This window comes from Temnothorax americanus, unplaced genomic scaffold (assembly GCF_048541705.1).
Source record: "Temnothorax americanus isolate GAGA-0224 unplaced genomic scaffold, ASM4854170v1 Scaffold32, whole genome shotgun sequence".
NCBI classification, from domain to species: domain Eukaryota; kingdom Metazoa; phylum Arthropoda; class Insecta; order Hymenoptera; family Formicidae; genus Temnothorax; species Temnothorax americanus.
Window position 1 is genome coordinate 1,458,800 of NW_027509464.1, and position 26,620 is coordinate 1,485,419.

The following is a 26,620-nucleotide window of genomic DNA, read 5'->3' on the forward strand; positions in this document are numbered from 1 at the left end:
ATTTGACACATGTTATTAAAAATATATAATAGTCGAGAATAAATGGCACGCGCTTTGTAGTATCTATAGCTAATATTAAATTCTATCAGCTATGAGTTTGTAACGTACTGTAAAGTGTATTAAATATCAGAAAAAATTTTCGCGTAGCAATAATTCCATTTTAAAGCGACGCGATCGAATTGATAACGTTCTTTTTCTTTCTCTCGCTATACTAATAAATCTGCAAGATAAGAGCACGAAATACGAAGCAATAGGCTCGTTTATGGAAAATTTTCTAAGCAAAACGAATAATATTTGGGGAACAAGCAACAGGAGAATGTTTTATAACTTTTAAGTATCTTGGCGGCAACGATATTCGATGTCTTTTATGGTATGCGCGATCACCGCGCTGCGAGAACGATCGCTAAGAAATTAAAAAAAACGATACAATTTAACGTAAATTTTCTCGTAAAGTAGAGATTATGAGGAATAAGAAACACGCGTGCAAATAAATTGGAAACATTTACGACAAATTAAGTATACGTAAACGAGCGAATTACGTGCCTGTTCTTTGACGAAAAATGAAATTGTGTAATTTGTGGGCGTGCACATTTGAGATGAGCTTGCGTTAATTATTCGCACTCGATCGATGTTCATATACGCATTTCGAAGCAAGCTCGCTCCCACGTCCGCGATCGTTCGCTTCAATCACTTAATTGATCATTAATTTCCGCGCTTAACGAGAGATTCAAGCCACTCATTAGCCTCTTTCCGAGTGATTCATTTATTCGGAGTAAAGAGGCAGGAGACGCGAATTCCGAGGTTATTGTCTCGCTGCGACACGCGGGACAACGATTCTATTAAGATTCGGACATATATCGCGCTTCGAATCATTTGTTTCTCACGCGCGATTCACTCACCCGCGATCACGGCGCGCTGCAGGAGACCCGCCAAATCACAGCCGGAAGGGTGACATGTACGACGACGTCCAGCGTCCAGCGTCCAGCACAGCATTCGGCGTTCATTTCGTCCAGCGACGGCATCCCAGTCATCCCACTCGTTGCGGTCGACGCGGAAAGGAGCGGAATATTCGGCGTACGTTCGGCTTGCGATACTCCGTAACCGAATGTCTTTTCGTTCACGAGAAAGAAATTACACGAACGACGATGTCTCGCACCGACGTTGAACGTGTCGCGAATTACTTGCGTAGCGCGCAGTGAGCAGTGACGCAGTGTGTGCGCCGCTAGCCGCCGCACAGCCGGGCGAGGGGTCGAACGCGATTGGCTCGCGAGTCGAGCCCCCAGATCCGGCCAATCACGTTCGGCCGCTCCGAGCCGGCGGCGCGCCGTGACGTATACATACCAGGCGGCATACCAGACCAGACGCTACCGTTGAACTTGAAAGCAGCGTACGATTAAAGTCACCGCGCGGCCGATTGTTTTTGCCGGTGAGCGGCCTTGCTACTCGTTTCCGTCGACGCTCCGAGTACCGTTACCCACGGAAGTTATTCGGCTATCATTCTTTCGATGGATCTTGCTTGCACAAGTGGGAAGTGTGTTCGTGCTTCGTGCTCCGCGCGGCGCGCGCCCGTCGGCCGTGCTCGCACGGCAGTGCTGACGACGTTTTTCGGAACGCGCTCGTTTCTGCGAGTGGCACTCCTGCTCCTCGTTTCGCGGGCTGCGGAAAATCGAATGCGCGAGTATTCGCCATTCGGTATTCGCCGTACGGCGTACGCGTTCAACAATTTGTGAATGTACATCAAGTGTTCGTCGTTCGTCGGACTGAACGTGTCACGCGAAGACGTCGACGTCGAAGAGCCGCGGAGGTGTCGATTGCTCGTCAACGTGTGTACTTCCCTCATGAATTTACGCGTTTATCTGAGATATACATCGCGCGAGTTTTCTCGGAGGGGATATATTTCGAGATACACGAGAAGCGGCCCACACGGATCGTCATATCGCGCCGTCTTTCTCTCGCGATCGTTGCTCCTTCGACGACGTGAATTGAACAAGGAAGAACTGTGAAAGTGTCGATCGTTCGTCAACGTGTGTAGAGTTTTCGTGTGGACTTAACGCGATTAATTCGATCGAGATACATCTCATACGTCGCGCGAGTGATATCGACTCGCGTAGTACACCGCGTATTTACTGGAAAACGGCGCAGGCGCCATGATTGTTCATTGACGGAAGGCGGAACGTCGCGGACACGCAGCGGGTCGAGCTCGCGTCGGTGGTCGTCACGACGATGTTTCACGGTGATTGTTACGGTGCGTACAACTTGTAGTGAACTCGATATACCGGGATTTGACAATCGTGCGGTGTAGACTTGACACTTGTGCGTCAGCGGCTCGCTGAAATGCGTATATCTCGCGAGGAAATAGCCGGCCAGAGTATATCTGTCGCGCGCGACGCGACGACGTCGTAAGTACTTTCGAGCGCCGCGGGTGTCTAACTCGAATCTTAATTCGTACGTGTAATCATATCCGAGTTTTCGTGTGTGATATACAGTGAGAGAATGTTCGGACGAGATCGTGTCTCTCGAGACGCCCGCGTCAATCCCTTATTTTTTCGCAAGAGGGAATGGGTGACGCGTGAAGTTAACTCCGCGATTCTCCGAGTCCTTGCATGCCGTTTCTCGTAATTAGCCTCTCTTTCGCGAGTGTTGCGTCGAACGTATGCCGGCCGAATTGTGCTAGTGAGGAATGGAGGACCTGTACTGAGAGGAGGCCCTGGGAAGCATCGGGCAACGGCGAGTAGCCCTGTGGTGAATATCATTATTTATATACTGTTCTTTAACTTCATTTCGGAATTAATTTTTTAATTTTCCTTTTTCTAATAATAAAAAGGGAAACTTTTGTTTGTGACTTTGTGAAAAGTTAACGGAAAAGAAGACGAATAGCATATTCGTGTATTTCGTGTCAAATTATTAGGTTTTTTTTTATGTTAATTGTGTGTCATTCGAGCGCTAATTTGAATTTTGTATTCATGTGTTGCAGGTCGATGTAGCGTTACAACGCCGCCGCTGCATATTGGTGAGTGAGAAGTTAACGTTTATCTTATAAAATCGAGGTAATGGATCCGCGACAACTGTACGAGATATATATAAAACGTGTAATGCAGATATATGTATATGTATCAAACGTTAAGAACGTACATTACTACAAATATATAAAATATCACAGATTCATTATCTTAAGATGGATGGGCTGGAATAAAATAGATATTTAATCCTGAGAGATCATGCATTTATTTGTCGATTTATTGGTGCGAGAGCGATTTCCGCACGACAGATATATTACTTTTAAATCTGGTAGGAACGTCGCCCTTTACGCTTCTTATCTTTTCAGTCAACGCAATTGAGAATACCATGAGGATACATACTATTAATATATAATTTGACAATATTAAGTATACGATAGTAGTTACAAAGTTTGGTATACATTAAAATATTGATATTAGTAATTTAGAAATAAACTTCTATAATATTTCATATTCGAGTGTGTGAAGTTGGCCCCCCCAAATGATCCAAATATAGTTCTGTTTAGAGTTCTGAATTCTTTCGGACAATAGGAAGAGTTCCTGATAAATTTTAAAAAGAGTTCTGGCGATTAAAATAACGAAAACACCTTTTGAAAAAAGGGGGGCCAACTTCACGATTTTTTAAATCAAATTTTGAGATCGAATAGTTCTGAATGGTCTAAACGCTTTATTTTGCGATTATCTAGAGTTCCTGATACACAAAAAATTTTTTTGGTTAATTAAAAAACAAAAAAAAATTTTGAAAATTTGATTTTAAAACCGAGTAGTTCTGAATGCCTTAAACGTTTTATTTTGCAATTACCTAGAGTTCCTGATATATAAAAAAATTTTTAGTTTAATTAATAACAATTTTTTGGCAAAAGAAAATTTTCAATCATCTCTCGTTTAAATATCGATTATCTTGCAAATCGTTAGCTTAATCGCTTTGAACCATAAGGCATTTCGTCACAACTCGTCGAAAAATGTCCAAAAGTCCTATCAGAACTATTCGGTACTCCAAAAAAATTTTCAACCCCGGGACTTAGAAAACTTTCAATCATCTTTCGATCAAATTTCGGTTATCTTGCAAACCGTTGGCCTAATCGCTCTGAGCCATAAGACTTTTCGTCACAACTCGTCGAGAAATGTCCAAAAGTCCCATCAGAACTATTCGGAACTCTAAAAAAATTTTCGACCTCGGGACTTGAAAAACTTTCAATGTCTGTAAAGTTGGTCCGCTTTTTTCAAAATTCGGAAAAATTTGTTGGAGTTCTGGATTCTCCAGCAAGAGTTCTAGAGTTCTCTATGAATTTTAGAAAGAGTTCCGTTAATTAAAATGACGAAAACACTATTTAAAAAATGGGGGGTTAACTTCACGGCGCCCTCATTTTTAAAAAAATAAATTTTTTATAGTAGTTCCGGATAGATTTCGATGAGTTCTAAAGTTCCCAATAGATTTTATAGCGCTACGACCAATAATTCAAAAGTTACAGCCCTTTAAAGTGCCCCATTTCGAAAAATTTCTAAGTCCCTAAGGGTAAATTTTTTTTTCGGAAATTGGCAGTTCCCGCGGGAGTTCTGGTCGCCCCCCGAAGAGTTCTATCAAAAACTATCAGGATCCGAAGCGCTGCGACCAATATTTCAAAAGTTACAGCCCCTCAAAGTACCGCAACTCGAAAATATTCTAAGTCCCGAGGGGTAATTTTTTGGGGGGGAAATTCGCAGTTCTTGCTAAAGTTCTGGTGGCCCTCCGAGAAGTTCTATCGAAAACTATTAGGTTTCGAAACGATTCGACCAATATTTCAAAAGTTACAGCCCTTCAAAGTACCGCAACTAAAATTAAAAAATTATTTTACCGGAGTTCTCGCTGAAGTTCTGGTGGCTCCCCGAAGAGTTATATCGAAAACTATAAAGGTCCGAAACGCACCGACCAATATTTCAAAAGTTACAGCCCCTCAAAGTACCGCAACTCGAAAATATTGTAATTTTTTGGGGGGGGAAATTCGCAGTTCTCGCTGGAGTTCTGGTGGCCCCCCGAGAAGTTCTATCGAAAACTATTAGGTTTTGAAACGATTCGACCAATATTTCAAAAGTTACAGCCCTTCAAAGTACCGCAACTAAAATTAAAAAATCATTTTACCGGAGTTCTCGCTGGAGTTCTGGTGGCCCCCCGAAGAGTTCTATCGAAAACTATAAGGGTCCGAAACGCTCCGACCAATGTTTCAAAAGTTACAGCCGCTCAAAGTACCGCAACTGGAAAATATTGTAATTTTTGGGGGGGGGGGAAAATTCGCAGTTCTCGCTGAAGTTCTGGTGGCCCCCCGAAGAGTTATATCGAAAACTATAAAGGTCCGAAACGCTCCGACCAATGTTTCAAAAGTTACAGCCGCTCAAAGTACCGCAACTGGAAAATATTGTAATTTTGGGGGGGGGGGAAATTCGCAGTTCTCGCTGGAGTTCTGGTGGCCCCCCGAGACGTTCTATCGAAAACTATTAGGTTTCAAAACGATTCGACCAATATTTCAAAAGTTACAGCCCTTCAAAGTACCGCAACTAAAATTAAAAAATCATTTTACCGGAGTTCTCGCTGGAGTTCTGGTGGCCCCCCGAAGAGTTCTATCGAAAACTATAAGGGTCCGAAACGCTCCGACCAATGTTTCAAAAGTTACAGCCGCTCAAAGTACCGCAACTGGAAAATATTGTAATTTTGGGGGGGGGGGAAATTCGCAGTTCTCGCTGGAGTTCTGGTGGCCCCCCGAGACGTTCTATCGAAAACTATTAGGTTTCAAAACGATTCGACCAATATTTCAAAAGTTACAGCCCTTCAAAGTACCGCAACTAAAATTAAAAAATTATTTTACCGGAGTTCTTGCTGGAGTTCTGGTGGCCCCTGAGGAGTTCTATCGAAAACTATAAGGGTCTGAAACGCTCCGACCAATATTTCAAAAGTTACAGCCCCTCAAAGTACCGCAACTCGAAAATATTCTAAGTCCCGAGGGGTAATTTTTTTTTTGGGAAATTCGCAGTTCTCGCTAGAGTTCTGGTGGCCCCCCGAGAAGTTCTATCGAAAACTATAAGGGTCTGAAACGCTCCGACCAATATTTCAAAAGTTACAGCCCTTCAAAGTACCGCAACTAAAATTAAAAAATCATTTTACCGGAGTTCTCGCTGGAGTTCTGGTGGCCCCCCGAAGAGTTCTATCGAAAACTATAAGGGTCCGAAACGCTCCGACCAATGTTTCAAAAGTTACAGCCGCTCAAAGTACCGCAACTGGAAAATAATGTAATTTTTGGGGGGGGGGAATTCCCAGTTCTCGCTGGAGTTCTGGTGGCCCCCCGAAGAGTTCTATCGAAAACTATAAGGGTCCGAAACGCTCCGACCAATGTTTCAAAAGTTACAGCCGCTCAAAGTACCGCAACTGGAAAATAATGTAATTTTGGGGGGGGGGGAAATTCGCAGTTCTCGCTGGAGTTCTGGTGGCCCCCCGAGACGTTCTATCGAAAACTATTAGGTTTCAAAACGATTCGACCAATATTTCAAAAGTTACAGCCCTTCAAAGTACCGCAACTAAAATTAAAAAATTATTTTACCGGAGTTCTTGCTGGAGTTCTGGTGGCCCCCTGAGGAGTTCTATCGAAAACTATAAGGGTCTGAAACGCTCTGACCAATATTTCAAAAGTTACAGCCCCTCAAAGTACCGCAACTCGAAAATATTCTAAGTCCCGAGGGGTAATTTTTTTTTCGGAAATCGGCAATTCTCGCTAGAGTTCTGGTGGCCCCCCGAGACGTTCTATCGAAAACTATTAGGTTTCAAAACGATTCGACCAATATTTCAAAAGTTACAGCCCTTCAAAGTACCGCAACTAAATAAAAAAATTATTATTGGAAATTCGCAGTTCTTGCTGGAGTTCTGGTGGCCCCCCGAAAAGTTCTATCGAAAACTATTATGGCCCGAAGCGCTGCGACCAATAATTCAAAAGTTACAGCCCTTTAAAGTGCCCCATTTCGAAAAATTTTTAAGTCCCTAAGGGTAAATTTTTTTTCGGAAATTGGCAGTTTCCGCGTGAGTTCTGGTCGTTCCCCGAAGAGTTCTATCGAAAACCATCAGGGTCCGAAGCGCTGCGACCAATATTTCAAAAGTTACAGCCCTTCAAAGTGTCACCTCTAAAATTAAAAAAATTTTTTCGGTAGTTCTGACGGGAGTTCTGGTCGCCCCCCGAAGAATTCTATCGAAAACTATTATGGCCGGAAGCGCTACGAATAATATTTCAAAAGTTACAGCCACCAAAAGTGCCACACCTAAAAAATTTTTTTAAGTTTTTAAGAGTAAATATTTTTTTTTCGGAAATCGGCAGTTCTCGCGGGAGTTCTGGTCACCCCCCGAAGAGTTCTATCGAAAATTGTTACGGCCCGAAGCGCTCCGACCAATATTTCAAAAGTTACAGTCCTTCAAAAAGTGCAACCACCAAAATTAAAAACTTTCAATCATTATTCAAAAGAAATCGCCATATACGGGTCGAGCAATAGATCTAAAACAGCTCAATATTATTTTATCTATATGTATATTAAATACGCCTATTTTTCAACAAGTTTTTTAGAATATTGATTTTATATCTTATTGGTTTTAACATACAAGTATTAACTTTCAATTATCTCTCGATCAAATATCAGTTATCTTGCAAAGACTTTTCTTATATTATGGTTTCTGCACACAGGACGCGGAAACGCTTGCCGCGCGGCAAGAAGCGACGCGGTAGTCAATCAACGTGTTGCTTTTCCATAAGAACTAAAAGTTTATTGGCTACCGCGGCGCATCTTGCCGCGCGGCAAGCGTTTCCGCGTCCTGTGTGCAGAAGCCATAATATAAGAAAAGTCTTTGCAAGATAACTGATATTTGATCGAGAAATAATTGAAAGTTAATACTTGTATGTTAAAACCGATAAGATATAAAATCAATATTCTAAATAACATGTTGAAAAATACGCGTATTTAATATACATATAGATAATATAATATTGAGCTGTCTTAAATCTATTGCTCGACCCGTATATGGCGATTTCTTTTGAATAATGATTGAAAGTTTTTAATTTTGGTGGTTGCACTTTTTGAAGGACTGTAACTTTTGAAATATTGGTCGGAGCGCTTCGGGCCGTAACAGTTTTCGATAGAACTCTTCGGGGGGCCACCAGAACTTCAGCAAGAACTGCGAATTTCCAACAAAAAAATTACCCCTCCGGACTTAGAATATTTTCGAGTTGCGGTACTTTGAGGGGCTGTAACTTTTGAAATATTGGTCGGAGCGTTTCGGACCCTTATAGTTTTCGATAGAACTCTTCGGGGGGCCACCAGAACTCGAGCGAGAACTCCGGTAAAATAATTTTTTTATTTAGTTGCGGTACTTTGAAGGGCTGTAACTTTTGAAATATTGGTCGAATCGTTTCGAAACCTAATAGTTTTCGATAGAACTTCTTGGGGGGCCACCAGAACTCCAGCGAGAATTGCCGATTTCCGAAAAAAAAATTACCCCTCGGGATTTAGAGTATTTTCGAGTTGCGGTACTTTGAGGGGCTGTAACTTTTGAAATATTGGTCAGAGCGTTTCAGACCCTTATAGTTTTCGATAGAACTTCTCGGGGGGCCACCAGAACTCCAGCGAGAACTCCCGATTTCAGAAAAAAAAATTACTTCTTGGGACTTAGCTTTTTTGAGTTGCGGTACTTGAAGCTGTAACTTTTGAAATATTGGTCGGAGCGTTTCGGACCCTTATAGTTTTCGATAGAACTCCTCGGGGGGCCACCAGAACTCCAGCGAGAACTCCGGTAAAATAATTTTTTAATTTTAGTTGCGGTACTTAGAGGGGCTGTAACTTTTGAAATATTGGTCGGAGCGTTTCGGACCCTTATAGTTTTCGATATAACTTTTCGGGGGGCCACCAGAACTCCAGCGGGAACTCCGGTAAAATGATTTTTTAATTTTAGTTGCGGTACTTTGAAGGGCTGTAACTTTTGAAATATTGGTCGAATCGTTTCAAAACCTAATAGTTTTCGATAGAACTTCTCGGGGGGCCACCAGAACTCTAGCAAAAACTGCGAATTTCCTCCCAAAAAAATTACCCCTCGGGACTTAGAATATTTTCGAGTTGCGGTACTTTGAGGGGCTGTAACTTTTGAAATATTGGTCGCAGCGCTTCGGATCCTGATAGTTTTTAATAGAACTCTTCGGGGAGCGACCAGAACTCCCGCGGGAACTGCCAATTTCCGAAAAAAAATTTACCCTTAAGGACTTAAAAATTTTTCGAAATGGGGCACTTTAAAGGGCTGTAACTTTTGAATTATTGGTCGTAGCGCTATAAAATCTATTGGGAACTTTAGAACTCATCGAAATCTATCCGGAACTACTATAAAAAAATTTATTTTTTCAAAAATGAGGGCGCCGTGAAGTTAACCCCCCATTTTTTAAATGGTGTTTTCGTCATTTTAATTAACGGAACTCTTTCTAAAATTCATAGAGAACTCTAGAACTCTTGCTGGAGAATCCAGAACTCCAACAAATTTTTCCGAATTTTGAAAAAAACGGACCAACTTTACAGACATTGAAAGTTTTTCAAGTCCCGAGGTCGAAAATTTTTTTAGAGTTCCGAATAGTTCTGATGGGACTTTTGGACATTTCTCGACGAGTTGTGACGAAAAGTCTTATGGCTCAGAGCGATTAGGCCAACGGTTTGCAAGATAATCGATATTTGAACGAGAGATGATTGAAAATTTTCTTTTGCCAAAAAATTGTTATTAATTAAACTAAAAATTTTTTTATGTATCAGGAACTCTAGGTAATTGCAAAATAAAACGTTTAAGGCATTCAGAACTACTCGATTTTAAAATCAAATTTTCAAAATTTTTTTTTGTTTTTTAATTAACCAAAAAAGTTTTTGTGTATTATTAACTCTAGATAATCGCAAAATGAAGCGTTTAGACCATTCAGAACTATTCGATTTCAAAATTTGATTTAAAAAATCGTGAAGTTGGCCCCCTTTTTTTCAAAAGGTGTTTTCGTTATTTTAATCGCCAGAACTCTTTTTAAAACTTATCAGGAACTCTTCCTATTGTCCAAAAGAATTCAGAACTCTAAACAGAACTATATTTGGATCATTTGGGGGGGCCAACTTCACACACTCTCATATTCAAAGGTGCTTATTTATCTTAATACAGATTATGATTCATGATTAACTTAATTACGACATTAATTTGTAACGTTTTGAACATTATGTATATAAAGGAGGTCCGAGGGAGAGACATCGGACACCGGCGGAGCAACTCTCTCTTTGGTGTGTCATTTCTTATCTGCATAAAATTAATAGCTTTCTCTTATTTATTCGGCCTGTTTTATTTCGATAATCTAAAAATAATTAGAAAAAAAATGAATTTGTAAAAATTTATTTTTGTTATATATATTGTGAAGTAAAGTGTAAATATTGTAAGAAAAATAAAATATATGATAAAAATGTAGAAAAAAACTGAATTGTAAATAAAAGAGGACCGCCGATCGGAATCGGCGGGGGTGGTGGAGGGCCTCTATAGATTGATCTGTTTCTATTGGATGTAATCAGATAAAAACAGATCACATATATCAAAAGAATATTTAAAAATTTAAAATAAAAAATTAAAAATTTTAATTTATATATACGTATAAAACATATTTAAGGGGATAATATTGTATATAGTAACTGTATAATATTAAAACTAAATAGCGCGCGCGTAGCGTGCGTTTGTGATCGTGAATTTTATCTAGTGAATTTATAAATAATACAGGTACAAACATACATGTAGATAGTTACATAGAGAGAAATAATAAAATCTAGTAAATAACTAGTAATACATATTTTACAAAAAAATAATTTTTTATAAAAAATAAAAAACAAACATTCAAAATACAATTTGCTAATCGCGCAAACGCATACTTTTTTAAAAAAATTCTTGGATATAATAGCTGTATTACTTTATTTGACTATAGCATCATTTTATTTAGCCTATTAATTAGGATATAATTTCAGCCTCGTAGTTATTTTATTGGTACTGTTTTATACGACTTTGCAGTTTGTTTTCAAAACCACGTGTTTATTACGAGCTATTGATACTGTCGTTAGTATTCGGTAAACTCTCGACATGTAAGGTTGTAGATTGCCAAAACATATTTCTGCTCCTAACAGTGGTAATTTATCAACTATAAATTAATTGCTACCATAATTTATATCTTAATCACAATTCCAATATAATTTCAAGGTAAGAGATAAAGAACATTTATAGTTATAAAAAAAGTGTAAATTATAAAAAAAGATATAATCGAAATAAGATTGTGCAGACCAACACAAATTGATATAAGCTCACACTGTTTTCGCATATTTGTAATCTGGCTAAAAGTAACTTAGTAAGGATTATAATTAAAGTCTTCCACTATAATTACATTGTAAGTCACAGATACCTATGTGTATAATTTATATTGGATTTCTCACTCTTAATTACATTTTATTCAAGTCTATTCACTTACATATCATAACCGGCACAAATTCTAAATATGTATTATATCATTGTAAAATAATCTTAAACTCTTAAAAGAAATTATTGAACGTCAAATAAAAACCTATACAATGTGTGAAATAATTTAATTTACATTATTATTAAAATGTTAAAAGGAATTATTTAATGCCACTTATCTTGTTTCTTACGTTATTTCAAAACAAGTATTCATAAAACTTGTAACCAGTAACTATAAAATTTCAAGATAACAAGATTAATTTATTTCAAACAAATGAACAAAGAACAAACACTAATGTCTCGTGTAAAAAAATATATATTCTATTACAAATATACAGAACGTTTGTTGATATCTAATTTCTAGTCTTTATTAGAGAGTACGTAAATAAATTTGATAGTGTTTTGCTTACTGTTTTTTTATTTCGTACATAGCCTAAGGCAGCCAAAGTGGGCAAATAGACTTTGACCCAAAAATAAACATGCTTATTCATCACATATCATAAATTATTTACGCAAATCAACTATAAATTAGAAAGTCATATATGTAAAATCATTTTTGTAGTTACAAAAAATATCATAACATTAATTAGTTCATTTTATAGAAGCGTGTAGTAATAAAAGACTATCAATTTCTGTTTTTTAGTAAATTATTGAAATTGTATCTTTTACTGTTTTTCAATTGTTTTCATATATAGTAAAGCCACAATAATGGAAGTCCTTTACTGCAATTTATTTGTATTTTTATTTCTTTTCTCAATGAGACATTGTTACAGATATCTGAAAAAAGAATTATTATGGAATTATTAAAATTACTGTTAGATGTTAATCTAATATTTATTGCTGTAAAGACTGTTACCGGCAGAGTCTCGTTGGTTGAAACAAATTGTCATAAAGATATGCAGTCACTAAACCTATCGGGCTATGATATCGACTTAACGCCATATATCAATGAAGATGATTATAAAAATACAACTGTTTATGAAAAATTTAAATCATATATCGATGAGCAACGAACAAGAGGCAATTTTGTCTTCTATGGTGGATCTACTATACACTTTCGATTCAGAAATAAACTAAATAAAATATGCCTGCATGCATTAAACCTGGAAGTTGATGGTGCGTCGATAGAAATTGTTTTTACTCTTGACGGTATTAACAATGTATCTCATATACCAAGAATTCACACATATGAAAATGAAGAAATACAAGTTATTGTTCTTTATTTTGATCATCTTAAGCTGTCTGATTTGTATGATTACCATATAAACATGAAATTTGTTAGTAGTATAACTGATATCACAGGAGGCTTTGTCAAGACATCCTATGTAAATAATAAAGAAGTAAAAACGTGAGTAATATTATATTAATAAATTTTAACACATTTCTCTCAACACATTTGCAAGGTAAAAATTATAATAAAATATTAATTATTTTTTTTATTTTAAGTTGGCTCATATTCTAATTAATTCGGATAATAATCTAAATATTACAAACGTTTATTACATAAATATATTACATAAAAACATCGCTATGCGTTATGTGGTGTAATCGCAGAAAATGTGAGAACTCAGCGTAATAAAAGCATATTAAATATTATTTTTGAAATATCTCTTAATCGCATTTGAGCGTTTTCCACTCTTCAATATATTATACACCGGCAACGACTGAAAATTTAAGGCATACTGTTAAAATATGATAGGTTTGTCGCAGCAGCCAATTTTCGGGGAATTGGTGCCCGACAAATATTTCCATGCTGGAATGAGTCGGATGTCAGGACCAACTTTGTAATTTCCATAAAGCATCATAGTAAATATACGGTTTTATCGAATTCGCCGATTGACCAGGTGGTTACAGATGACTATGGTATGGTTTGGACACGCTTTCAGACAACAGATAAAATATCCCTTTATCAAATAGCGGTTGTATTGACCGATCTCGAGCGCATTTCTAACACAACCGTGTGGTGCAGGCAAAACGTGAAACAGCAGATAAAATTCGCACAGCAAGTTGCTGAAAATGCCACATTATATTTGAAAGGCATGTTTCCCGACGGACAGTTTCCATCGAAAGTAGATCATGTTGTAGTCCCGGGTTTTCGAGACGAAGGCTTGGAAATTTGGAGATTTGTTTTCTATAGGTATACTTTTTACATGTAATTAAAAAGAAATTTTAGTTTTTACTGAAAGGACAATGCTTTTTTAATAAAATTTTTAGTATTTTAAAATTCGTAATGTACATATTTTTGTATTTAAATTAATCATATTAAATAACAACACACAAAGTGTGGTATGATACACTATGCATTAAAAGATTAACAGAACAATATATTTACAGCATATCAATATTATCAATTACCTATAACATATATTGAAATTATTAATATTATTATTTTTATATTAGTATTAAGATTAAACATAATACCTATTTGTTTGAAGAATAATTTTGACCGAATTATTTTATTATTTTTAGAGAGACAGCTATTATCTACGAGGAAAAATTAGATTCTATTGCGTGGAAATTTGAAGTAGCACGCACGGAAGCGCGTAAAATGGTACATCAATTCTTTGGAAACTCAATCGGTCAAACTTGGTGGTCCTATCTGTGGTTAAACGAGGGTATTGCTTCGTTTTTGGCAATGGAAATTATCAAAGAGGTAATTTTTATGAATTTTTTGTGCCACTACGCAATCAAAAAGAAATTAGTTGCTTGATAATATTATACATAAAGAAATTGTTATCTTGAAATTGTAAACTTATAAATAATTTTTTTTTATAAAAACAGTAAATATTGATTGTTAAATTTTTGTACATTCTTATGTAACTTGAAATATAAAGACCTATGAAGATCGAAAATGCACGCAACCTAAAAATAAGATTAGTTACAAAAAATAAAGATTTAGTTACAATTCAAGAATATTTTTCAAAAAGTTAAATAATGGCTTGTTTCTAAATTGCATGACAGTTTAAAAAATGACATAATATTTTTCAATTATTATTGTTCTAAATAGTAAAAGGCTATATTAATAATGCAAAGTATTTATTAGTATGTTAACTAAATAATTGTTTCATTACATCAAAATTTTTGTCACTAGTATGGACATTCCGACCTCGCGGATTTACTGACAGTACAATTTCAACATGAGTCTCTCCGTTTGAATGATTATTACGATATGCCTCTTATATCACATGTCAATACACTCTCTGACATAAATTCTCTTTTCTCTTTTACTTATTACGTTAAAGGTAAGAATAAAAAAATATAGTTATATAATTGTGCATGGAAAACTTTTCAACATTTGTGTCACAAAAAATATGAGAGATTAACTGTAAGCAAGTTTGTCTGCAATCTATTTATCTATGTTAAAACACACATTTTTTGTGAGAAAAAATACATATATAGAATTGAAACTTAAAACTTATTTTTATTTCTAAAATCAGTTATAATTTTAAATTTGCAAAAACCGTAATTGAAATATTATAAACATGCTTAATCACAAATTTGTATTATTAATTTTTATAGCACCCATTTTTGTACGCTCATTGTTACAAATAGTATCCATAGATGCATTTAAAACTGGTCTCAATAAATATTTAAACACGTTGTAAGTAATAACAGTAATGCAATAATTAAGTATTATACATATAATAAATATTATAGTTGGAGGTGGCATAAAATTAATATACAAATAAATTGTATAATGATTTTATATTTTCCATAGCAATCTGTTATTGCCAATCTGTTATTACTTATAATGTTAAACTTTACAAATTTAGCCAGCTTAAATCTATCGATACCTCGAGTAGCACAACCGACAAATTCTTTGATATACTACAAGAAGTTGTAGAAAATTCAAATAAATCGAACATTAACTCAACGAAAAAATTGACAACTTATTGGACAAAGCAAAAACGCTATTTTACACTGAAACTAACGCGAGAATCTGCTGAAGTTGATGTCGAAATAACATTGCAAAAACATTTTGTTGAATCACGTGCGAAAAAGTTGTGGATACCTGTGACTTATATTACACAGAGCGCTCCCAAGATTACTAAGAAAAGCTGGATAAATATGTACATGCAAATTTTATACTTAGAAAATATTAAGATAAGTGACTGGGTTATTGTTAACGTACAACAAACTGGTAAATATAAATTAATAAATTTATTGTATTTGTAGATCTATTGTACATAAATAAGACTTTGCATACTATTCTGCATAGTTAATCACGAAATTTACTTATTTTATACGACAGGATACTATCGTGTTAATTATGACTACAATAATTGGCAAAAAATTATAATATATCTAAATTCAACGGAATATTTCAAAATACATGTACTTAATCGTGCTCAGATCATCGATGACGCATACTATTTTCTATTAAATGACAAATTCGAATTCTATTTCTTCAAAGCTCTCACGTCCTATTTATCAAGAGACACAAATTATGTAGCGTGGTATCCTATGTTTAAAATTATGGAAGAGGTGTCGAGTTTTTTCCCATTTCCCCAAAGTACGGAAATCAAGGTACATAGCAATAAATTTTGTCAATAAGATATATTAGTTATGTGATTGTTGCATATATATATATATATATATATATATATATATAATACTAGATTTATATTTAAAAACTAGAAAATTTTACAACAATAAAATATGTAATTAAAAAAGTTTAATTATTTTTTACATAATAGTTATTTCGTTTAAATTAAATGCATAAAATATTTTAAAGCAGAAAGTTATTAAATTTACTGTTTCATTCTCTTTTTCTCTGATCTGACTATATTTCCAATTTTAAACACTACAAATTTTATAGTTATACGCAATATATATTATATATTATTATATATTATTATTGTTATAAATATTAATCTAGTAAAATATTGTAGAATTCTTAAAGCTGATAGTATACGAGGTTTGTTGAAACAAATTCCAAATTTTGTCTTTATAATTTTTTCGAGATTTACTCACAACTTATTCAGTCTTATAGGCTTCATATATCATGTCTGATTTTAAATGCAGAAGTCATTTTTTTACACTTATGTCAACTCTTCTCTCTACTAGATATGGATCATAACTTCGAAGATCACAATGTTCAGTACAAATTTCCTAATAATAGAAATAATTTTATGCAAAATTAAATTTATATCAACAGAGTATATGTATAATTAAATATTTCAAACCCAATATTTAAGTGAGAAGAAAAAATTAGAACATATTTTTAGCTATTAAAATATGAAGAAATTTAAATTATTAAAATATAAAAAGATTTTTTATAAACGTATATATCTGCTCATCTTATACATTATACTCCTTTCGTTACAAATCAATATCATTATTCATTTGTTTTTAGGAACACTTTCTGAAAATCTTGGAATCTGTTCTGAACAAGATAGGATACATAGACAGGGTGAAAGAGGATATTTTTATTAAATATTTAAGACAAGAAGCCGCAAAATGGGCGTGCACTCTGAATTCTTCGCAGTGCACCACTACTGCCGTTTTTGGATTAATGTGGCTTTACAAACAGCCTGAATCGTACAAATAATAATACTTTTCACAATCACGATTTTTCTAATCAATATACCTAGAACAAATTAATAAAATATAAAGAGAGTTTATTATTATAACAAAATTTTATTTTTATTTTACCCAATAGGATTTTGCCGGGATGGAAGGAATGGATTCATTGTAAAGGAATGATGGTAGTCGATAATGCTACTTGGAATGATGTATGGAATGCAGGAATATCGCATAATAAACTTTTAAAATTTTTAGCGTGCTCTGAAAATCATACCATCATCATAGATTACATCAATCGATTGAAATCGGGATATTTTACTAAAGCTCAACACCGTATTACAGTTTTCCATTCCATTATTGCACGACATGCGAAAAATGACTTGGTCCTCAATTATATATTAGAAAATTTTAAAAATATAGTACCTTGGTAAAAATACCTATTTCTTTTATAAACATATTGTTTGAAATTTTAAAAGTTTGTTATATGTACTAATTGTAAATGACGTTTTTTATTTTTATAGCGAGATTGACAAGTATGTAGCGTTAACAGATATTATCAATCACATATATTCTTATAATCAACTTAAAAAGGTAAATTTTATTAATATAAACATATATGTAGCATACACACACACACACACACACACACACACACACACACACACACACACACACACACACACACACACACACACACACACACACACACACACATGTGTGTGTAGATTATATAATATTTCCTGATTATATTGAAAACAAAATATTATTATATTGCAGATATACATGTTAATATATATAGATAGATTTTATTTTATTCTTTGTCCATAGTATTATTTTCTAATCTTTCTTTTTTTTATTATTTTGTCTTTTTTCTTTATTTCTTAAGAACAAATAGTTATTGGTTCATCTTTCACAATTTTTTCTTTGATCTGCCTGGTTTTCGTTCTTTTCGTCTTCTAAATAAATATTAGATCAATAAATATTATCTCTTATATACAACAAGAAAAAAATAATATACAGAAATGATAAATGTTAACATTTTATCTGTTTTAGGTTAATGACTGCGCTGCACAAAATAATATATCTAATAAAATGTTTTTGTATGTTACCCAAAAGATATATATACGATGGCTAGAAATCAAGAGACATGTTGGCTATTTCATGAAATTTTTAAAGACGGAGTGAATTAATATTTAAAAATATTATGTATTTATCTATATATAATATCATATATGTTATGGTTATATGAATAAATTTTTGTTTTGTTCTTATTTTCAAATATGCTTTTCTTATTCGTAAATATTCTTATTTGTAATATATTCCTTCACTATCATCCTATCGGCGACTTCATGATCATACATATATCTCTTGATATAAAATACTTTAAGAATTTTAGAAAATAAAACCAATTATAATTTAATAGTTTAATGCTTTTCTCGTTTTGGTATTAAATGTAGTATCGTCAATGTGCGTAAGACTGCAAACTTTGAAAAAAATAAACATAAATTTTGTGAAATTTATAAAGCCATACAGTTAATAAATAATTCATAATAATAATAAACTTTAATTTTATGTTTATAATGGCGTATTTACCACTCATATAAAGAGACAGTTATATCATGCAACCATGTGCCTATAAGTGCATACATGAGATAGTAAATAATATTTGGAAAGAAAAAGAGTAGAAAGAAGGAAATTAACTTAATACCCCTTTATTAGTTTAATACATTTATTAATACATAAATTTATAAATGATATAGATACATTAGAAATAATAAAATTTATAGTAAATTACAACAGATATTTACATATTTTACGAAGACATATTTTTTTATATAAAACTTAAAAAAGTTAAACATATAAAATATAACTTGTTAACCAAACGCATACTTTTGCAGAAAAATTATCTTAGAAATGAAGGATATATTACTTTATTTGATTATAGCATTATTTTATTTAATCTATATTAATTAGGATATCTCTCTCTCTCTCTCTCTCTCTCTCTCTCTCTCTCTCTCTCTCTCTCTCTCTCTCTCTCTACGACCTTATAGTTATGTTATTTAGTACTGTTACATACGACCTTGTAGTTTGCTTTCGAAACACCACGTATTTATTATGAGCTATTGATATTGTCATCAGTATTCGGTGAACTCTCGACATGTATGGTTGTGGACTGCAAGAACTTATAATATATACTTCTATTCCTAACAGCAGTACTTTTTCAACCGTGAATTAATTGCTACCATAAATTATATCTCAATCACACTTCCAATATACAAGGTAAAAGAAGAGGAACATCTTTAGTTCTGTAGTTCGTAGATGAATAATATATAATGAAATATATTTATAATAATTAAAAGTGCGAATACAGGGCTATACTCCTATTTCGTAATTCTTGAAGAAGAAATTTATGTGTGAATGTATTTTCCAACCAAGTACATTTTTCTTTAAATAAAATGAAAACGGGCTTATATATCTGAAAATTATAAATAAAAGTTTAAAACGAAATAAGAACGTGCAAGCCAATACAAGTTGACATGAGCAGCTCGCACCGTTATCACATATTTGTAATTTTGCTAAAAGTATAACTTTTCTTTATTTCGTACATAGCCTAAGAGAGCTTAAGAAAGCAAACAGACTTTGATGCTAAAAATAAACATGCTTATTTATCACGAGTGTTCGAAAAAACTAATGTTATTTTGCAGTATTTTATAAAAGCACTTGTTTAATTTTAAATTCTGAGAAGAATTTCTAAAAGAGACATCAGAAATTTCATTTGAATATGAATTATGATGCATTTTAGTTACATTTATCTCTTAATATAGTTACAATACGTGAGGCATGTGAAAAACGTTATAATAGAGATAAACATTATTGATGTCTTAATAACTTTGAAAGAATGTGCCCTAAATACTTGATTATTTAATAAAATATTTCTTATACAAAAAGTATTTATGTAAAATTTATCTAATAAGATAATATTTATTTAAACAAGAAATATACATTGCTCCTTTTAAAAGGAATATCAAAAATTATTTACGCAAATCAACTAAAAATTAAAAGGTCATATATAAAATCAGATTTCTAGTTATAAAAAATATTATAAGATTAATTGTAATTAATATATTTTACAAAAGCATGTAGTAATAAAAACACTCAATTTTTTCCTCGCACTAGATTGTTTTTTAGTAAATTATTATATAGAATCGTATCTTTTATTGTTTTTAATTGTTTTCATATATAAGACACAATAGTGAAAGCCCTTTACTGCACTTTGTATTTTTCTTTCTTCTCACAAAGAGATGTTGTTACAGATACCTGACACGAGAATTATTATGGAATTATTAAAATTATTGTTAGGTGTTAATCTAATATTCATTGCTATAAAAGCTGTTACCGGCAAGGTCTCATTGGCTGAAGTAAATTGTCGTAGAGAGATGCAGTCACTGAATATATTGGGCTATGATATCGACTTAACGCCATATATTAATGAAGATGACTATAAAAATACAAATGTTTATAAAAAATTTAAATCATATATCGACGAGCAACGAGCGACAGGCAATTTTGTCTTCTATGGTGAATCTACTATGTATTTTCGATTCAGAAATAAACTAAATAAAATATGCCTGCATGCATTAAACCTGGAAGTTGATGGTGCGTCGATAGAAATTGTTTTTACTCTTGACGGTATTAACAATGTATCTCATATACCAAGAATTCACACATATGATAAAGAAACGCAAATTATCGGGCTTCATTTTGATGATCTTTGGCTGTCTGATTCGTATACTTACCACATAACCATGAAATTTGTTGGTAGAATAACTGATATCACAGGAGGCTTCGTCAAGACATCCTATATAAATAATGAAGGAGAAAGAACGTGAGTAGTATTAATCTAATATAAATTTAACACATTTCAACACGTTTGCTAAATTGGCTCATATTCTAATTAATTCGGATAATAATCTAAATATTACAAACGTTTATCACTTAAATATATATAACGTAAAAATATCGCTATCCATTATATAATATAATCGCAGAAAATATGAAAACTCAGCGTAATAAAAGCATATTAAATATTATTTTTGAAATATCTCTCGTATTTAAACGTTTTTCACACTTCTCAATATATTATTATACATCGGCAATCATTGGAAATTTAAGGCATATTGTTAAAATATGATAGGTGGTTCGTCGCAGCAGCCGATTTTCAGGGAATTGGTGCCCGACAAATATTTCCATGCTGGGATGAGCCGGATGTCAGGAACAACTTTGTAATTTCCATAAATCATCACACTAAATATACGGTTCTATCGAATTCGCCGATTGACCACGTGTTTACAGATGACTATGGTATGGTTCACACACGCTTTCAGACAACAGATAAAATATCCCCTTATCAAGTAGCGGTTGTACTGTCCGAGCTCGAGCACATTCCTAACACAACCGTGTGGTGCAGGCAAAACGTGAAACAGCAGATAAAATTCGTACAGCAAGTTGTCGAAAATGCCACATTATGTTTGAAAGGCATGTTTCCCGACGGACAGTTTCCATCGAAAGTAGATCATGTTGTAGTCCCAGGTTTTCGAGACGAAGGCCTGAAAAGTTGGGGGCTCATTCTTTATAGGTACTTTTTACATATAATTAAAAAAGAATTTTAGCCTTTTTATTGGAAGGAAATATTTTAATAAAATTTTTAAAATTTTAAAATTTGAAATAAACATATTCTTGAATTTAGATTGATTATATTAAATAACAACAAAAGAAACCGTGGTGACATACTATAGGTACATTAAAAGATTTACAGACTAATATACATATATTTATAGCGTATTAGTTACATTGTACATCTAAATTATCATCAGCATTACCATTTTTATATTATTATAGATTAAACACAATATTTGTTGTTAAAAGAATAATTTTATATTATTATTTTTTAGAGAAACAGCTATTATCTACGATGAAAAATTAGATTCCGTTGCGTGGAAATTTGAAGTAGCACGCACAGTAACGCGTAAAATGGTACATCAATTCTTTGGCAACTTGGTCGGCGAATCTTGGTGGTCTTATCTATGGTTAAACGAGGGTATTGCCTCGTTTTTGGCAATGGAGATGGTCAAAAAGGTTTTTTTTTATAAATTTTGTGTGCCACTATACAATTAAAAAGAAAGCTGCTTGATAATACGTAAAGAATTTGTTAACTTTCATAAATTATTTTTGTTTTTTAAAAACACTAAATATTGTTGTTAAATTTTTTTACATTTTTATGTGACTTGAAATATAAAGACGTATTAAGTTCGAAAATGCACGCAACTTAAAAATATAAAGATTTAGTTACACAATTCAAAATACTTATTAAATAATTGAATAATGGCTAGTTTCTAAATAGCGTGACGTTTTAAGAGAAATGGAATAATATTTTTAAATTATAATAGTTATAAATAGTAAAAAGTTGTATTTATCAATAATGCAAAGTATTTAGTGATGTATTAACTAAATAATTGTTTTATTACATCAAAAATTCTTGTCAACAGTATGTACATTCCGACCTCACGGATTTACTTACAGTACAATTTCAACATGAGTCTTTCCGTTTGAATGATTATTACGATATGCCTCTTGTATCTGATGTCGTTACACCTTCTGACATAAATTCTCTTTTCTCTTTTACTTATTACGTTAAAGGTAGGAATAAATAAATATAGTTATATAATTGTGCATGGAAAACTTTTCAACATTTGTGTCATAAACAAATATGAGATATTAACTGATCGCAAGTTTGTCTATTTATCTATTAGTTTTATTAAGTAAGACGTTTTTAGTGAGAAAATAATACATATATGTAATTGAAACTTAAAACTAATATTTTTCTCTAAAATCAGTTATAATTTCGAATTTGTAAAAACCGTAATTAAATTATCAAACCTACATAATCACAAATTTAAAATAATAATTGTTACAGCACCCATTTTTGTGCGCTCGTTATTACAAATTGTATCCATAGATGCATTTAAAACTGGTCTCAATAAATATTTAAACACGTAGTAAGTAATAACAGTAATGTAATAATTAAGTATTATACATATAATAAATATTATAGTTGGAGGTTGCATAAAATTAATATACAAATAAATTGTATAATGATTTTATATTTTCCATAGCAATCTGTTATTGCCAATCTGTTGTTACCTATAATGTTAAACTTTGCAAATTTAGCCAGCTTAAAACTATCGATACCTCGAGTAGCACAACCGACAAATTCTTTGGTGTTCTACAAGAAGTTCTAGAAAATTCAAATGAATCAAACATTAACTTAACAATAAAATTGACTTATTGGATTAAGCAAAGGCGCTATCCCATATTGGATATAACGCGAAAATCTGCTGAAGACGACGTCGAAATAACATTGCAAGAATATTTTGATGAGTCATATGTGAAAAACTTGGGAATACCTGTGACTTACATTACGCAGAGCGCTCCTAATATTACAAAGAAAAGATGGATGAATCCGTACAAGCAAATTTTGTACTTACCGCGTATTAAGACAACTGACTGGATTATTGTCAACGTACAACAAACTGGTGAATATAAATTAATTTTATTATGTTTTTATATCTATAAATAAGATTTTACGTAGCATTCTTCATAATTATTCATAATATTTATTCCTTTGTATACGACAGGATACTACCGTGTTAATTACGACTATAATAATTGGGAAAAACTTATGAAATATCTAAATTCAGATAAATATCGTTATATTCATGTACTCAATCGTGCTCAAATCATCGATGACGCATATTATTTTCTATTAAATAACAAACTCGACATCCATTTCTTCAAAAGTCTCACGTACTATCTATCAAAGGAGACAAATTATACAGCGTGGTACCCTATGTTCAAAATTATGGAAGAGGTATCGAGTTTTTTCCCATTTTCGCAAAGTATGGAAATCAAGGTAGGAAGTAATAAATTTTGTCAATAAGATATATTAATTATGGTCGTTGCATATATTAGATATATCTATATTAGAAAATTAAAAATTTCACTTAAATAAAATACGTAATTAAAAAAGTTATTTATTATATGTATATATAAATGTTATATTATTATTTCAATTATTAATCCAGTATTATAGCATTTTTAAAGCTGATAGTACCTATACGAGATCAGTCCAAAAAGATTCTGAATGTTGTCTTTATAATTTTTAGGGATTAACTTATTGTCTTGTCTTCTTCGAAATGTGCTTGATACCACTTTCAACGCTCATTATACCGTTCTCACTTTTGAAACAACGTTAGGAGTAATAAGTCAACCGAGAAGAAACATATTTCGAAGGAGATAAGACTGAATAAGTTGTGAGTAAATTTCGAAAAAACATATAGAAACAAAATTCGGAATTTTTTGGACAGATTTCGTACACATGCATACTGTTATATCCGATTTTTAATTTAGAATCTAATCTTTTACAATTGTGTCAACTTTTCTCTTTAATAGATATAGATCATTACTTCAAAGCTCGTGAAAGTAAATTAGTAGATACAATTTTATACAAAAAAAATAGATTATCTCAACAAAGAGTGTATGTAATAATTAAATCTTTAGAAACCGATATTTAATTTAAATGAGAAAAAAAATTAGGAGAACGTATTTTATATCTGCTCATACATTATGCTTCTTGTTACAATGACAACAAGCTAATATCAATATTATTTATTTGTTTTTAGGAACACTTTCAGAAAATTTTAGAATCTGTTCTTAGTGAGATAGGATATGTAGACAGGATGAAAGAGAATGTTTTTACTAAATGTTTAAGACAAGAAGCCGCGAAATGGGCATGCACTCTGAATTCTTCGCAGTGCACGACTGCAGCCGTTTTTGAATTAATGTGGTTTTACAGACAGCCCAAACCGTATGAATAATACTTTTCGTAATCACGATTTTTCTAATCGATATAGAATTATAGAACAAAAATTAACGGAATATAAAACAAGAGTTTTTATTATCATAACAAAATTGTATTCTTATTTTACTCAATATTTTAGAATTTTGCCGGGATGGAAGGAATGGGTTTATTGTAAAGGAATGATGGTAGCCGATAATGCTACTTGGAATTATGTATGGAATGCAGGAATATCGGATAATAAACCTTTAAAATTTTTAGCGTGCTCTGAAAATCATACCATCATCATAGATTACATCAATCGATTGAAATCGGGATATTTTACTAAAACTCAACACCGTATTACAGTTTTTCATTCCATTATTGCACGACATGCGAAAAATGACTTGGTGCTCGATTATATATTAAAAAATTTTACAAACATAGTACCTCGGTAAGAATATTCTTTTTATTAACATTGTTTGAAATTATAAAACTTTTGTATATGCACTAATTGCAATTATATCTGACATTTCATTCTTATAGCGAGATTGACAAGTTTATAGCGTTAACAGACATCATCAATCACGTGTATTCTGATGATCAACTTAGCAAGGTAAATTTTATGAACATAATTATATATAGCATACATATATGTATATATTTTCTGATTATGTTAAAAAAAATTATTATTATATTGCACACACACACACAGACACATGTTAATATAGATAAATTATTTCTTATTCCTCGTCCACAATATTTCTTTCTATTATAATCATTCTTCTTCTCCATTATCTTGTCTCTTTTTTCTCTATCCCTTATTTCTTGTTGGTTAAATTTGTCTCACTACAATTTTCCTCTTTAATCTGCTTGTTCGTTCTTTTCGTCTCTTGAATAAATATTAGATTAATAAATATTGTCTCTCATATGCAATAAGAAAAAATAATATATAAAAATAATAAATATCAACATAATCTGTTTCAGCTTTATGACTGCGCACAAAATAATCTCTCTAAAAAAATGTTTGAATACGTTATGCAAAAGATAGATAAACGATCGTTTGAAATCCATGAACGTGTTCACTATTTCAAGCATTATTTAATGACGAAGTGAATCATTGTTTAACAATATTATATATTTATCTATATGTAATATTACATATTTTATTATTATATAAATACATTTTTGTTTTACTTCTATTCTTATTTTCAATTTTACATTTCCTATATTATTCATTTTCTTTCGCTGTCGGTCTTTAATAATATCCCATTATCGACCGCATGATGATATATTAATATAATAGTTTAGGAATTTTATAGAGGATAAAAACTGTAGTGTTTTATTTTTTTTCTTATCTCTACACATTATGTTCATAGTAGACTTAATCAATAGCTTAGATCAAATTACATGAGACAAGGGTTTGACTTTCTTTCTTTGCCCAGTGAAAGGAAATATTATGATATAAGAAGCCCATATTGGCAAATTAAAGAAATCATTATTATTATTATTGTCATCTTTCCAAAAGAAACGTTTCCAACTTCTAACATAAAGCTCTAATAGCGCTTACATATGACCTGTTACAGTTTGGTTTAAAGACACAACGTATTTATTACGAGTTATTTATATCGCCGTTAGTATTCGGTGAACTCTCGTTACGCAAAGTTGTAGAATGCA

General features: G+C 32.6%; 2 protein-coding genes across 6 annotated transcripts; both read left to right on the forward strand.

The window, feature by feature from the left end:
• The first annotated feature begins 1,690 nt into the window (after positions 1-1,690).
• On the forward strand, positions 1,691-18,248 carry LOC143901096 (aminopeptidase N-like). 3 transcript variants are annotated; one of them, XM_077413056.1, is made up of 12 exons: positions 10,997-11,271; positions 12,297-12,871; positions 13,223-13,660; positions 13,993-14,176; positions 14,615-14,765; positions 15,043-15,124; positions 15,297-15,664; positions 15,776-16,050; positions 16,880-17,064; positions 17,186-17,476; positions 17,571-17,640; positions 18,103-18,248. In XM_077413056.1, exons 2-12 carry the CDS (start codon positions 12,318-12,320, stop codon positions 18,232-18,234), a joined length of 2,730 nt encoding a protein of 909 aa, XP_077269182.1. In that variant the 5' UTR covers positions 10,997-11,271; positions 12,297-12,317; the 3' UTR covers positions 18,235-18,248. The 3 variants fall into 3 exon arrangements, with proteins under 3 accessions (XP_077269184.1, XP_077269182.1, XP_077269183.1); XM_077413058.1 differs by lacking the exons at positions 10,997-11,271; positions 12,297-12,871; positions 13,223-13,660 and adding exons at positions 1,691-2,742; positions 2,975-3,010; XM_077413057.1 differs by lacking the exons at positions 17,571-17,640; positions 18,103-18,248 and having other exon boundaries at positions 17,186-17,231; positions 17,305-17,467.
• Positions 18,249-19,194: 946 nt separating this feature from the next.
• Positions 19,195-26,067, forward strand: LOC143901097 (aminopeptidase N-like). 3 transcript variants are annotated; one of them, XM_077413061.1, is made up of 13 exons: positions 19,195-19,329; positions 20,364-20,935; positions 21,245-21,411; positions 21,518-21,685; positions 22,002-22,185; positions 22,596-22,746; positions 23,024-23,105; positions 23,278-23,642; positions 23,745-24,019; positions 24,789-24,973; positions 25,107-25,397; positions 25,490-25,559; positions 25,931-26,067. In XM_077413061.1, the coding sequence occupies exons 4-13, from the start codon at positions 21,588-21,590 to the stop codon at positions 26,057-26,059; spliced, it is 1,830 nt and encodes a 609-aa protein (XP_077269187.1). In that variant the 5' UTR covers positions 19,195-19,329; positions 20,364-20,935; positions 21,245-21,411; positions 21,518-21,587; the 3' UTR covers positions 26,060-26,067. The 3 variants fall into 3 exon arrangements, with proteins under 3 accessions (XP_077269187.1, XP_077269186.1, XP_077269185.1); XM_077413060.1 differs by having other exon boundaries at positions 21,245-21,332; positions 21,403-21,685; XM_077413059.1 differs by having other exon boundaries at positions 21,245-21,685.
• Positions 26,068-26,620: the final 553 nt, after the last annotated feature.

Coding starts and splice junctions, on each gene's coding strand:
- LOC143901096 (XM_077413056.1), top strand. CDS start 12,318: ATGGAATTATTAAAATTACTGTTAGATGTTAATCTAATATTTATTGCT. Junction 14,177..14,614: donor CAATGGAAATTATCAAAGAG/GTAATTTTTATG, acceptor TTTTGTCACTAG/TATGGACATTCCGACCTCGC. Junction 15,665..15,775: donor TGTTAACGTACAACAAACTG/GTAAATATAAAT, acceptor TTTATACGACAG/GATACTATCGTGTTAATTAT.
- LOC143901097 (XM_077413059.1), top strand. CDS start 20,385: ATGGAATTATTAAAATTATTGTTAGGTGTTAATCTAATATTCATTGCT. Junction 21,686..22,001: donor TGGGGGCTCATTCTTTATAG/GTACTTTTTACA, acceptor ATTATTTTTTAG/AGAAACAGCTATTATCTACG. Junction 22,186..22,595: donor CAATGGAGATGGTCAAAAAG/GTTTTTTTTTAT, acceptor TCTTGTCAACAG/TATGTACATTCCGACCTCAC.